Below are 15,462 nucleotides of genomic sequence, written 5' to 3' on the forward strand. Positions count from 1 at the left end.
AGAATGGTGGCGGCCTGCAGGCGGTCGCATGGTTCCGGCCGACGGGTGGTAGCATGGGCGGCCGGCAGCCTGGTTCCGACAGGTAGGGGGGGGGGCGGACGGTCAGAGCACGGCCAGAGCATGAGCGGGAGAATGGTGCTGGGGGCAGGCCGTGCAGACGGGAGCTTGGTGCATGTTGGCCGGGAACTCGGTGTCAGCCGGCAGAAGGGGTGGGCGGCAGCTCAGTGCCGCCTGGCGCAGGGAACCTCGGGGCAGGCCGGAGCGCGGGTGGGAGAATGGGGCGGGCAGGAGCATGGTGCCGCCCCCTCGGTTCAGCAGGAGGCGCGCCGCCTGAGGCGAGATTCTCAACTCACCTCATGGCAGGTGCGCCCCTGCCCAGTAGATAGGTAACCACAGCACATGCCCCCAAGTAGAAAGGTAGCCACAACACATGCCCCCCAGTAGAAAGGTAGTCACAGCATAAAAAAAAAAAAAAGACACTTCTCTCTGACCCAGACTTAGACGATGGGGCGATGGCACCTGGGTCGTACAAAGGACGTAGGCAGCCATCACTATTTATTAAAGATCTGTCTGAGAGCCAGATGCAGCCAACAAAGGAGCCATATCTGGCTCCCGAGCCATAGGTTTCCTACTCCTGCCATAGACAGTGCAACTCAGCTCCGTTCATTTTTATTCAGCTGATCTGGAATAACAGCCCAAACCATGGTCTGGGGTGGCTCTGTTTTTGGAATTAGATTGTGAGCCCCATTGGGGGCAAGGTCTGTGCAGTGCGGCGTAATATGTGTGAAAGTTGCCATGGTTTTCAACCCTTGGACAACCCCTTTAAAGGATTTGTTAATTATTATCCCTATAGCATAAAAAGTGAAAATTAAACCTGCAATACATGAAACCTGCATAACATGAATGTCCATAGTGGACATGACACAGCAATCCCTGCAAAAACAGGGGACCGCAAATTTACCTGTGGTTTGGGGAAAGAGTTCTGCAAGAATGCACAGCAATAATAGACACTTTTATTTTGACTTTTTTTGTCTTTTCCCTTTGCATATTTTTTTTGGTTTTATTTTGCGCCTTTTGGGCTTTCGCCAGTGTGTGCGCCTGTTACAGTGTTTCTAATGTGTCCTTGCAAGACATATGTTTTCTTCAATTTCGCATTCTTCACCCCCTATTTTTGAGCAAATTTAAGATAGGTGCACATGAGTAAATGGGAGCACTACATTAGTTACATTCAGTCATTGTATAACACAAAGCATATTGGGCTCTATAAACCCCCTCCTATACAGTGCTGTGGAGCATATTTTCGGTTTTCTGGTGCAGTAAACCCTTGTCCTGAGTCCAGTATCTGCCGTCTCCTCTAATTCCTCTCCTGTAATCCACCTGATTGTGTTACCAAACATAGATCAGCCACGTGACGCGGCTCAGACTGTCCCATGACCCAGTATTTATAGGTCAGTGGCAAAGTCCCCGGCCGTGTCTACATCAAAACAAAATATAATATAATGCTGAAGCATGGATCCACTTTGTAGAAGATGAACGTTCCAGCTTTTACTGCTGCGCATGAGATCAGATCCACTGATGTATATAGAAGATTCCTCAGGTCCTATCAGAGGTAAGACCTTACAGCCTCATGCACTATAGCAGTGGTGGCGAACCTATGGCACGGGTGCCAGAGGTGGCACTCTGAGCACTCTCTGTGGGCACCCAGGCCATCATCCCAGACAGGACTCAAAACCTCCTCCTGCAGTCCCTGGCTACCCAGGACATGCTGTGACCAGGGCTATTTAAAGCTACACATCCTAATGCAGCCTGGGACTACAGGAGAAGCAAGGCGGTGCAGGCAAGGCTGCATTATTATTGTAGCTCCTGCTCTGGGCCCTGCTATTCTTCCTGTTCAGGGGATCCTGGAAGGAAGTTACAATGATAATCTGAATTTTTCCTCTTTCTTGCAAATGTTTTGCTGTCATCAGGACGCTGATACAATTAAAAGCTATGACACAACAGGTAGCAACATGTTACCACTTAATTGCTATGTTGGCACTTTGTATTTAAATAAGTAGGTTTGGTTCTAGTTTGGGCACTCTATCTCTAAAAGGTTCGCCATCACTGCACTATAGTATAGGGGGGATGGATTATCTAGTGATCTATGTGTAGTTTTGTTATAACTGGTATTTCTGGGTCACCAAGCAAAGTTATATTTGGGGGCCCCTTAATACACAACTCTGCTCCAAATGCTAGAGCAGTGGTCTGCCATGGCTCTACTCTGTATCAGCATCCAATGGTGGACCCTGATAAGGATCCCACTTATTTTATCTCACTTATCATCAGACAATTCCAACTCAGCTCCGGCACCTTTGTTCTGGTGTCCCCAGGTGTTATTGGTTATCAGTCATGTGATCATTGATCATGGTCATTGGCTGCGTCATTCCCACATATATACACCTCCTCATCACTACTGGCACCAGAGCATAGGCACTGGAACTGACAGGTGACTACACATTGGTTTGTAATTTTATAACATTTCATCAATTTTATAACATTTTATTAAATTTTTTTATGTTTTCACATAAACCCCTAAGACACCATTTGAGTTTTTTAATCTAAATGAATCAAAAATTTTACTTAATTTCTTAGTATCTTTTCATGACAATGCGTTTTTTTCTGATAGATCTTCTATTTCCCTGTAATGTAATTTGTGACCTAGCGAAAACATAAGATGTTGCTCTATATTGTTTTTACATTGAACCCAGTAACAAAATGTTATACCAAGAGTTCATTGGATCATTGGATGAGACTGTCATCATTCATGATATGTATTAGTCACAACAGTTTTTTTTAATTTACAATCCCAAAGATTTATTTGCATGTTGCTTATAAACTTTACTGTGTAGACTGAAACACATGAGCAGAGTTACTTCAGCATCATGTAAAACTAATAGCAACCCATCGATCACAATGATCAGATCATGGGCTGATCATTACTATAAATTACATCTGGAACATCAGGATTTAGATGCATATAAAATCTGTGGTGCAAATCTGGATTAAGGCAGGTAATGAGAGAATTCGGCACAATTACTTACCCGGTCCAGTCGCGATCCAGCGGCGCGTTGTCCGACGAGGATTCGGGTCTGCCGGGATTCACTAAGATTGTGCGCCCAATATCCAGCAGGTGTCGCTGCTGCGCCAAGATCCGCCGGAGTTCACCTTCTTCTTCCCGGTGCATGTAAGTGCGTGATTTTGCGTCACAAATCCTTTTTAAATTCCGCGTTTTTTCTGAATCTGTCGGGTTGTCCAACAGCCATGCCCCCCAATTTCTGTCGCGTGCAAGTCGGCGCTGATGCCCCACAATTCAATCGTGTGCGCCTAAATCCCGGGGCAATTCGGCGCAAATCGGAAATGTTTGGGAAACCCGAAGAAAGTGCGACATTCGGACCCTTAGTAAATGAGCCCCAAAGTCTCCATCATAGACAGGTCATCGGCGTCCTTCACCTACCTACAGGTACAAACTATCTCTGGATCAGGATCTGTTGATGATGAGAGTATCTGTTAGCACGTTGGTGTAACCCTGAGGTGAAGGAACATGACTTATAGTAGAATGGGGGAATATATGGTAAGGAGCGCTACCAAAATCATTAGGTTATTGACTTGAAGTGGGAACGTAGATAATTGGGAGACAATTAGCAGCTCTCATTCAAATGAACGGGACCTGATCTTGGTTTGAGACCCCCCAATAGATCTGAAATTGATGACCCATTCTCTGGATACGTTTTCAATATTTTTAACCCAATACTTTAGCATGTCTAAGCAAATGGCTGGAAGAAGTGTTCATGGTGGTCTGGGCTTAATGGAGAGCAAAGAAAAAGAAACGTCATCTGTATGTCCCTACATGCACCTAATTCAATGTAAAAAGGAGTTGTCCATTGATAATATTTTTTAAGATTAACACACCATCACCCCCATGATGCTGAAACAATCGAGTAGTTCTGGACATGAAATACTAAAAAAAAAAATGGAATGTAAGGAATAGATTTCTTTGGTCAAATTGTCAATTTTTGTAGAACTTGATACATTGGTGCATTGTGCTGAAAGTTCTAAACTCATGAAGTAGGTTATTATGATATAGCAAATACCCCTAGTATAGACATACAATATTACACATATAATTTATACATATCTTATATTAAAGTGTCTATGAATATAACAGTCAACATAGTCAACATGGATAATTTTTTAATACATTTTTTTACACTAAAACAATAACAAAAAAAGACTTAAAAAGGAACAGCTAAAGAAAAAAATTACGGTACATAAAAATGTCCAGTCCTGGTTCAGTTTATGCAAGGGGAAAACATAATGTTAAAAAAAAACACATATACATAGAACATGTAGTGCAGCGGACTTGTGTCTCATAACATTGGATAATTTTGTGTCCCTCCCCATCAGTGTAACGTCCTGGCTCTATAATGGATTTATCTGCATTCAGCGATGATCTGGATGATGATATTGCAGCTCAGTATGTTATACATCAAAGTCTTCAAGAAGTCTACAAGAAGGATTCTATTGCGGAAACCACAGAAAACATCAGGTACCTGTAATTATTATAAAGACACATGTATAACGGGGGCAGGCAGTGGTGTACACAGCATAATCATACAGGAAAGCATGCATGTAAGTGGGGACATGGCTTTGATTGGGATCAAGAGTGCATTGTCTACATCAGAGTCAGCTCCAGGTTTCAGTAGGCCCTCAGGCGACAGAGCCTCAGTGGGCCCCTTTGCTGTAAACTCACGTGGTGCCATAAAAAATTCAGAAACTAAAACAGCCCCCTCATGGTTATTTTATATAAGCCCCCCTTACTACCTATGGATACATGGATACAGACCCCCTCATCCCCTCATCCCCAGGGATTCCTTATGTACAGCCTTATGTTGCTGTGTTATGTCTACAGCTCCTATACTACTCCTCTACGTGCCTTGGTGGTTACAGCGAGGAAACTGTGAATATATGATATGATAGGAATATGACGGCACTATCAGACTACACAGGGTGTGTCTGCAGTCTGTTACTATAGAGACAGCGACAAATCAACTTTTATTCAAACCTCTCGGCCACATTGCTTTATATAAAATTTCCATCTCCAATTTATCACACTGTCCCTTAGATGTTATATATAATACTAAGCCTAAGGATATATATTACCTATTGTCATTTATTTCTACATTTCTACAGTTTCTTTTAAAAAATTATGTTTTTAAAAAAAAAAATGTATTATTAATATCTTTTTTTTTTTTAAACATTTTTAGCATGTATTCCACAAGTCCTGAACATGAAAAGATTGTAGCAGCCATTCGTGTTGGTATGTATCAATACACAACATATATTATACATGTAGTGTGACGTGTATATATTAATACGATATCATGAATATGTAAATATCATCTACAAAAACAGGCGATGAACAGACCTTGGATAAGCTGTGCGAGCAGCAGTCTGCGTTTCAGGAGGCCGATGAAAGAGGCTGGACTCCGCTACATGAGGCGGCCGCTCAGAGAGAGAAAACCATCCTGGAAAAGACATTCAAAGGTGAGTGTCCTGCACGTCTCCTCGTAGATATAATCCATCAAGTTATTGGGTTGTCTCCATATCAAAGTCCAATGGAGAACAATGTCCGCCTGCAGGAGATGTTTGAGGTCCACCATGGTCTAAACTTGTTCGATGTCCCACTGGGCAACCATGGGCCCACCACAGCTGAGCCTCATCTCTAATGGATCCATGTATCTCCACGTAGGATGTCACATCAATCAAATCCAGTAATTCATGGGGTCCTCAGGTAGTAATGGTGATCCCAACCCTGGGCTTGATGACATCAGAAGTGACTTGACCTTGTCCATGTTATTAATAACCTATTTTGTTCCCTCAGCCACTAGTTATAACGTTTGGGAACAGGAGACCGTGAAAGGTGAAACCCCCCTGTTTGTAGCTGTTGACCACAATAGACTAGACAATCTCAGCTTCTTGTTGGCAAATAGCTGTGATCCCGATGCCAAAAATGATGTAGAAGAATCTCCACTGGTTAAAGGTAACTAACTTCTTATTGTAAAATTTGACTTGCACAATGGGATGTTCCAGGTAGATGGTGGTTACTACCTAATAAGAGGAGTCTTAACATAAAAAAACAGCGGGGAGTGGGTCAGGGTGCCTATACATGTGGAAGCAGATGAAAGAATTCAAGTTAATGGGGGTCATTTACTAAGGGCCCGATTCACATTTTCCCGACATGTTACCCGAATATTTCCAATTTGCGCCGATTTCCCCTGAATTGCCCCGGGATTTTGGCGCATGCGATCGGATTGTGGCGCATCAGCGCTGGCATGCATGCGACGGAAATCAGGGGGCGTGGCCGAACGAAAACCCGACGGATTTGGAAAAACCGCCGCATTTAAAAAAAAAATGTGTCGCGGAGCTAGCACTTACCTTCACTCAGCCCGAGCCGGTGAACTCCAGTGCGTTCCGATGCTTTTCAGCGCAGCAGCGCCAACCTGGTGGACGGCGGAGGAACTACCTTAATGAATCCCGGTCGGACCCGAATCCAGCGCAGAGAACGCGCCGCTGGATCGCGAATGGACCGGGTAAGTAAATCTGCCCCATTGACTTGGCCTCTGATAGGGGTGTAACATTAGGAGTGTAAAGATTGTTCACACTTGAGCCCGGAAACCTAGTAGGACCCAAAATTGTATCATTTCCTACAATAATATTAGCAGTATAGTTGGAAGGTGTAATAATGGATGTATGGAAGGGCCCAACAACTAACACTGCTTCAAGACCTTGAAACGAGACCTGGACTCCCAGCTGACGACTTTTAATAACATTTGTAAATTGTAGAAAAAACTGTTCAGCAAAAAACTGTTATTTAAAAAGGGAACCTTTTCCACAACTGCAGCTAGTTCCCATAAAACCCTATTAACTAACTGGCACCCTTCTTTTAGCTAAAAATTGTCTCCCTAAGATTCCCATAAAATCAACTTTATTATCTTACCTGGCACACAGCCAGATCTAGCAGTAGTCCGAGGGGGCGTGTCCTTCTCAACCGAATTGAGCAGCTCCTCCAAATGCCTCCTTCTCACCATTCAGCACTTCATGTCATGTGATCAGGGTGATGTCATTTAGGTCCTTTACTCAATAACATTTGCAAAATCTACCCCATGTATGTATCTGATCACACTGATCACATGTAATCACAACATACCTCCATGCAGGATGGGAAGGAGTAAAAATCCATGGCAGCTGCTGTGATTTGATGTGATCAGATACATACATGGGGTATATTTTGCAAATGTTAGTGGACAAATGATCTTAGATGACATCCCCCTGGTCACATGACATGAAGTGCTGTGTTGGGATTGAAATGGACCCCTTTGCTTCGCGCCGTATATTCAATCTCTTACCTGCTCTTGCTTCATGCATCTCTGAAATATCCCTACAATCCGCCCATTTCTCACAATTGAAACCTCTAAAATACTAATTGTTGCGCTTATTTGCTCTCAACTAGACTACTTTAACTCCCTACTAATCGGGCTTCCACTAACTAAACTCTCTCCTCTCCAATCTATTCTTATTGCAGCAGCCAGGCTTGTCTTTCAGACCAAACGCTATAGTCTGTGTCAGTCAATGCACTGGCTGGCTGTCTTTTTCTGAACACAGTTTAAAATAATTACCCTCATCCACAAAGCTCTGCACAATGAAGCACCTCCCTACCTCTCCTCTCTTATCTCAGTTTATCACCCAACTTGCGCTCTTCAATCCACTAGTGATCGTAGATTAATCTCTTCCTTAATTCGAACCTCTCATGCACGTCTCCAGGACTTCCCCCGAGCTGCACCAATTCCCTGGAATGCCCTTCCCCCAGACTATTCAACAAATACCCTACCTCCAAAGTTTCAAATGTGCTCTTAAAACCCATCCCTTTAGGCAGGCCTAAAACACTCCCTAACTGCATGAAATTTCAACACTATGTGGCTTGGGGAGGAGCTGCAGGAGATGCCCCTTCTGACTCCTGGCTGTATGCCAGGTAAGGTAACAAAGTTGATTTTATAGGGATGTGAAACAATTTTTAGCTAAAAGAAGGGTGGTACTTAATAGGGCTCTATGGCAACCTGTCACTAGCTGTATTTGTGAAAAATGTGTTGACAGGTTCCCTTTAAAGAGGCTCTTCCAAGTTGTATTGTTATCCCTTGTGCACAGGATATGGGATAAGAATCTGATAGGTTGGGGTCAATAAATTGATGAACACCATGTATTGCTTAGACAGAAAGTACTGTGATACATGTTATACTGTCCTCTCTCTTCAGCAATACGTCACGGATCTTATGATATCGCATCACTTTTACTGCGCCATAATGCAAATGTAAATTTAGCATGTGCCGATAACCGGACTGCTCTACATGAGGCCGCGAAACTGGGGCGCAAAGACATTGCAGGACTTCTACTCCGTGCAGGAGCTGACCCCGACTATACTAGTAATTTTGGGTTTACTCCATTGGCACTGGCTGCACAGAATGGACATACCGAGGTGATGGAGTTACTCATCCAAAAAGGTATGACTGCAGATTGAATACAGAGGAATATGCTTATTCATAAGTTATTAGGGTACTGCTAGAAGCCAAATATCAAATGTGCTTAATCTGCTGCTATTGTTGTGCTATCATCGTCACTTATGTGTGCGTTTAAGAGGGGAGTTGTCAACCCAGTTATTAGACAATCCCATGGAGGAAGACCCTCTCATACATTGTGGATGGTGGCTCATTATCCTGATAACAAAAGGAGAGCGGCATGTTGAAATCCAACATGCCCAATCGCTCCCTCTTCTCCACCATTGGTATGTTTGTACATCTTAAGTGTATGGTCACCTATAAGCGATATACATTATCGTAGTTGTCGATGATCCAGAACATATAGACCTATAGGGATGGTTTTAGAGAAAGTAGGGCCCTGGGCAAAACTAAAAATTGGGCCCCAAAATAAAACTATTTTACGAATGGTCGCAATTAGTAAGAGGCTCCTTTAGCCCTGCACAATAATACCACTTTGTAGTTACACACAGTAACAGTGTAAGGTAAGTATCTGTTATATGGGGCTGTAGGAGGATTTTATAGAAGATGGACAGATAATGGGTAGATTGATGATAGAAGATAAATATGAAAGATGATATAGATTTATAGATAGATTGATGGATAATAGATGCATCAATATAAAGTAGATTATTTATAAATAGCTAGATAGATATATAGATCATAGATTTGAGAAATAGAAGATCGATTTGATAGATGGATAAACAAAAAGCTAGATAGATAAATGGTTAAATAGATGGATAGTAGGCCAGGGGCCCTGGGCTACTGCCTAGTTTGCCATCCCAACGCCAACCCTGTTATGCTGGAGGAATGGTTGTATTTAGCCTCCTTGGCAGGTAGTAAAGTCACATGAGACATAGACCAGATTACTCAGATCGCCTACATAGATATTGTGGCCAGTATGTCATGGGGCTGTGATACAATATACATAGTTTTATTTTAACTGTTTTGCCAGGTTCCCCTTACTTTACCATTATGCACAGACTTTGGTACATACTATAATCTTTATATCATTGTTCTTCATGATTGTATTGTAGGAGCCAGTGTTCTGGCACAAGCGTCTGACTCGGCATCTATACTATTTGAAGCGGCTGCTGCTGGTAATCCGGATGCCGTATCTCTGCTCTTGGAGTACGGAGCAGATGCCAATATACCAAAACACTCTGGTCACTTACCCATACACAGGGCGGCATACCGAGGGCATCTCTTGTGAGTGCACTTCTTACTCTTCTCTCTATTTCCCATGAAAGCTCCAGGAATAGATAAAAATGATCCATAAACAAGCCACCTATGTGCAATGGGCAGATCTGGTATTGCATCTCAATCTCTTATTTTAATATCCAAGTGCTGTTTCCATGAAAACGTAGACAATTTATCTCGTTCACACCGCCTCAAAGTCATATTTCTGTACCCGCAGGCTTTTTTAGGATCTCTATTTGTATAGCGGTCATCAATCCCTCTGTAGGAAACAGATTAAATGGAAAAGTCAACCTGGTGACGGCTCCAAACTTGTGAAGAACTTTGTGGTCAGTGACCCGCAGACGTGCTGACGGGTGTAGTTCTGCAGTGAACTTCCAATTGCCTAGTACAGTGTTATAATCCGGTGTATAAGCACTCCATTAACATAGCTGTTAGACTACAGTCATTTAACGCCTCCTAAACATGAATGACGAGTCATTGTAAAGGACAAAATTAGATAACGTGATCTCACTGACCTTGGAACCACATTAGAAATGGTGTTCTACATGGACATCGGGAGTGATGACCTCAGGGGATCTTGATGTGATGACATGTAGCTTCCTTATAGAGTGCGAAGGACTGATGGGTGACAGCATTATTGATTTATTGAAAGTGTAGAAATCCTATAGGAACAGACAATATTTTAGATTTTAGAAACAGAGCTTTCACATAGTTTGATGTTCCTGGTGAAATTGGCCTGTACATGTATGTTACACTCTGCAGACTAGTGATTTCTTCTGTCTGTTATGTTCAGGGCTTTACGGACACTGATCCCAGTTACTGACATTGGTGCAATCAGACGAAGTGGCATCAGTCCGGTGCACTCAGCCGCGGCAGGAGGACATCCCGAATGCCTGAATCTTCTCCTCAGATCTGGCTTTGATGTAAATTTCATGTTGGCTCAAAGGGTCCGTAAAGGTTATGACGACGAGCGAAAGTCGGCCTTGTACTTTGCAGTTTCCAACAGTGATATCACTTCTGCTAAACTTCTCCTAGATGCTGGAGCTCTTCCCAACCAAGACCCAGTTAACTGCTTACAGGTAGCACTAAGAATGGGCAACTACGAACTGGTTAACTTGCTTCTCCGCCATGGGTCCAATGTCAACTACATCTGCAGAGTCAACCCTTTGCACTTCCCCTCAGCCCTGCAGTATGCTCTCAAGGATGAGGTCATGCTTAGGATGTTACTGAACTTTGGATATGATGTCTATAAGTGCTTCGAGTGTCCGCATGGGAATAATGTACATTCTATACTTGGCTATGAAGGATGGACTTCCACCATCATCAAAGATACTATGGTAGTTATCTCCATCATTTAGTAGATGTACCAAAATATATTCACATTAATATTGCATGATACACCTAGTGTTCAAACTGACCCACCAAAAAACCAATGGTATCTGCAAATGTGTTTGGGGACCTCCACTACTGGATCTTGATGCAAAGAGCATGGAAAAAAGTGGGAAGGTGCAGGTTCTATTTTATCATGTGTATCCTTCGTGGATTCTATCCCCGCTCCAGGTCTTCCAACATATGTGATATGTTCGGAGGTGCTTGCTTAGACATTGGTTGGGTGAGACTGAGCATATCCTTTGATTAGTAGTGATGCCAAGAAGTTGTCAGAAGAAGTAGGTGACCAGACAGAGGCGAAGTGCCGTGATCTGTTCATTTGACCACATCTCACCATTACTTGTCTCTTTTTCTTGCTCAGTTCTGCGAGGTCATCACTCTGACGTGGCTCCGACACCTCTCCGGGAATGTTGTTCGGGTCATGCTGGACTACACTGACCATGTGCAGTTTTGCTCTAAGCTGAGGGAAACTCTGATGAAGCAGAATCTCTGGCCTGAGATTCACTCCATCTCAAGTAAGTATCAGATGGTCTTGAGCAAGGTCTAGATCCACCCGAATAGTGCAGACACTGAAATCTTGGGTTCCTATGTACGGTTAAAGTTCCTATGGGTAGGTACTCAGATTATACCGATTTGAGAATGTAAATTAAAAAGGGGTTACAAACTTTTTAGACATTTTCACACATTTTCATTTCGCTTCTATTTTTCAGCAAATCCACGCTCCCTGAAACACCTGTGTCGCCTAAAGATCCGGAAGTGTATGGGGAAGCTGCACCTGCGCTGTCCAGTCTTTATGTCATTTCTGCCTCTACCCGGCCGCTTAAAAGACTACATCCTGTACAAGGAATACGACCTGTACGGACAAGGGAACTTTGTACGGAACTGGTAAATATTGTAAGGAATGAAGAAACTTGTAGCAACTTCTGGTGGGAAAAGGAGCAGAAATTCAGTGAAGGAGCAACTTTGTCTATGATATAGGTTTCTGGTTGGATTCCAAGGAAATAATTTGAGCGTGAAAACAAAAAAAAAAAAATTGACAAGAATAGAAGTTTGAGGAAAACTGTGGGGTGACAAAGATTCATCCCAAATATCCAGAGAAAAAATAAGAAGTACTTCAACAGTGAATCTGTTCTAGAAAAAAACGCTGTTCATCCTTCCTCCAACTATCTTAATTTTATAACTGGTCTGATTGATGGGCAAAGTATAAAAAAAGAGTATGGAGAACCCACCTAAGAGATGACAATTTCTTAAAGGAAATCTACTTTTTTTCAGTTCTCCAGATGATAGAGGTTCAATGTGAGGCTCATTCATTGACATCTTTTATAACTCGTAAGCCAGCTGCCTATTGTGTAATTAACTGTATTGTGTTTATGTGCAAATAACCTTCAGAGGCTACAAGGGGCGTGGAGTAGCCTCTGAACTCCAGGACCTATGTCTACTCCACACGCCAAGAAGCCATTGCAAATGCCGCATCTCCTGCACGTAGATGCCACCTGTGAACATGGCAGCACCGCTCATGCAAGCTCTGTGGCTTTAGATGGGGAACAGGAGCATGCGCAGAAGCTCCTCTGGCTAAAGCCGCGGCGCTTGCACGGTCCGAGTCGCTGCGTTCACAGGTGGCATGGGCGCTTTGTGCTGCAAGAGACTTCTGCTGCAGTTTCAACTTTCAGATCCAAATCTATAGGAAACTGGAGCCATAGGATGTATAGGATGCCATAGGTTATGCTGTGGTAGCCGTGACTTAAAGGGGTTTGTCCATGCAATAAGCAAGTTATCACCTTGCCTCCGGTTAGGAGGAAGGGGGAGGGTCTGACTGATTTGGAAAAAGGGGTCCTGTTCTCAATGCGTGGAGCATAGTATGGGAGTGTTGGAAATTTCCGAGCACCGCCCAGTGTTTACACGAACTACCTGAGCGCTGTGCCCATAGTATTGGATGTAAATAAAGTAAGCATATGCCACTGCTGCTTCATCAATTAATGACAGCGGGATCCCTGTTCTAGTGAACAGTGGGGGTCCCAGTAGTTTGACCCTTACTGATCAGCTTGTTACCCCCCTGTCCTGTGGATAGGAGGAAAACTTGCAACCTTAGTACGACCCCTTTAAGTCAGGGCTATAGCTTACCCTGCAGCCAAGAAAATTGTAAAAAAAATTGTGACATTTCCTAAATAAAAGCACAGATTCAGTTTAGTAAAATGCTTTCTTGTGCCATTACCACATATAACAGATACATACACAGAATTTTCAAAAATGAAAAAGGTATGATTCTTAAAAATCCTCAATTATTTAGTTTTACATACAAATCACACGGCATGGTTGTACTCTGAGGGCAACCGGCTTGGAGGACTGAGCGGGGCCTAGCGGTGATGTCACATATCATTGTAATAGAACTGTATGTATAAACCGACTCCTCCTAGAATATATATATATATATATATATATATATATATATATATATATATATATATATATATGTGTGTGGTGTGTGTGATACTATCACTTTTCTAAGCAGTACTGCAAACAGAGACATGAGGTACCTGGTCTCTCAATGGCATGGCTTAAAGGGGCCATACACTTTACCTCATGTTTTGTGTCATGTGTGTAGCTATGAGGGGCAGGATATGAGGTAATTTACCAATATACACCTATTAATAGTTCTGCTCCACTTTCTTGAGGTAAAAGACAGGAGGCTTCACTTTATATATCGAGAAAGTGAAGCAGAACTATTAATACATGTATATTGGTAAATTACCTCATATCCTCCCCCCCCCCACACACACACACTTACACATGTTACACAAAACATGAGGTAAAGTGATGTTTATAGGCCATAAAAATTTACATATAGGACAAGCCAACAAAAAGACTCCTTAGTAAGGCTCAGTGTATAATATCCCTCAAATCAGCAATTAAATGTTTCCCAATAAATTATGACCACAATAATCACAATTATACAGTTTGGTTCCTGGATCATAAATTATGTCAATCGACGTTAATAGAAAATTTGAGGCACAGATAATAAAAACAAAACCCCCATAAATCAACATTAAGCAATGTTTATGGTAAAATAATCGATGTGAAGGAATATAAGAGAGGATGTTCATGGCAACCAATCAGGCCGCTGCTTTCATTCTCCACAGAGTATCTTAAGAATGAAATGTAGAATCTGATTGGTTGCAGTGGAGAACTGCTCTAGTTTGCCTTTGAAGTAAATTTGACATCTTACAAAGAGATTACAGAAAACTCTATACTTAATCATTTATACTTAACCGACCAATGATCTCCATTTTTGTTGCTACACTACAACTCCAAGAATGCTCTGACACACCATTATTGGTGCCTGGAACTTTCAACTGCAGAACCAGGCCATGTGCAGGATGTAATTAATGTGAAGGCATAGAGAGAACATATTACTGACTATAAATCATAGTACAAAAGAATTTAGCTAAAAGGCCCCTTGGGTTAATGTTTTTGAGCTTAAAATGCAATGACTCTCATAACTTTCATGACTCCTAAATCCTATAACATGCTCCCGGCAGATAGGACACCATGTACAAACTGCTCAGCTCCTCCTGCTCCATAACATGCTCCCTGCAGATAGGACACCATGTACAATCTGCTCAGCTCTTCCTGCTCCATAACATGCTGCCTGCAGATAGGACACTATGTACAATATGCTCAGCTCTTTCTGCTCTATAACATGCTCCCTGCAGATAGGGCACCATGTACAATCTGCTCAGCTCCTCCTGCTCCATAACATGCTCCCTGCAGATAGGTAAATCTACACAAATGATAATCAGTTAACCTTTACCATCAATTACATCTTCCATAAAGCAAAAAAAAACTATAAATCTGTCACACAATTCCCTTATCAATATTGATAACATTGTCCAGGATTAGAGAAAGACAAGTATATCTTTGTTTTTCTTTCATATAGTGCATCGCATCAGTCTATGTTCTGTGTCTGGTATAGCAGCTCATGTAAGGCCCCTTCCACACTTGCGTTGCAGATCACGTCAGAGTTTGATCAGGGGGCGATCAGGGTTTGGTCAGTGAAAAACTGACATTTTTCATCAGAGTTCAATCAGTTTTCAGTCAGAGTTTGTTCAGTGTCTCAGTTTTTCATGTGTATTTTCAACGCAATTTCAATGCAAGGACTAAGGGCTGAGCTCTATCTTTTCTATGGCAATTGATGCTTGAAAAAAATTGATGCATCTCCATAGATTTGTATGGTACGTTTTTTACGCGC

General features: G+C 42.5%; 1 protein-coding gene across 2 annotated transcripts; it reads left to right on the plus strand.

Annotated features, from left to right (window-relative positions):
• The first annotated feature begins 1,428 nt into the window (after positions 1–1,428).
• On the plus strand, positions 1,429–15,402 carry ASB14 (ankyrin repeat and SOCS box containing 14). Of its 2 annotated transcripts, none has more exons than XM_072127290.1 (10): positions 1,429–1,609; positions 4,444–4,585; positions 5,304–5,356; positions 5,452–5,583; positions 5,921–6,079; positions 8,349–8,594; positions 9,665–9,836; positions 10,621–10,906; positions 11,578–11,731; positions 11,927–15,402. In XM_072127290.1, the coding sequence occupies exons 2-10, from the start codon at positions 4,464–4,466 to the stop codon at positions 12,103–12,105; spliced, it is 1,503 nt and encodes a 500-aa protein (XP_071983391.1). In that variant the 5' UTR covers positions 1,429–1,609; positions 4,444–4,463; the 3' UTR covers positions 12,106–15,402. The 2 variants fall into 2 exon arrangements, with proteins under 2 accessions (XP_071983391.1, XP_071983390.1); XM_072127289.1 differs by having other exon boundaries at positions 1,431–1,609; positions 10,621–11,164.
• The last annotated feature ends 60 nt before the right edge of the window (positions 15,403–15,462 follow it).

This window comes from Engystomops pustulosus, chromosome 10, assembly GCF_040894005.1.
Source record: "Engystomops pustulosus chromosome 10, aEngPut4.maternal, whole genome shotgun sequence".
NCBI lineage: Eukaryota > Metazoa > Chordata > Amphibia > Anura > Leptodactylidae > Engystomops > Engystomops pustulosus.

Bases quoted from the DNA above. Each gene is read 5' to 3' on its own strand.
- ASB14 (XM_072127289.1), top strand. From the start codon at position 4,464: ATGGATTTATCTGCATTCAGCGATGATCTGGATGATGATATTGCAGCT. The intron at 4,586-5,303 runs GTACCTGTAATT...AAACATTTTTAG, and splicing joins GAAACCACAGAAAACATCAG to CATGTATTCCACAAGTCCTG. The intron at 8,595-9,664 runs GTATGACTGCAG...ATTGTATTGTAG, and splicing joins GGAGTTACTCATCCAAAAAG to GAGCCAGTGTTCTGGCACAA.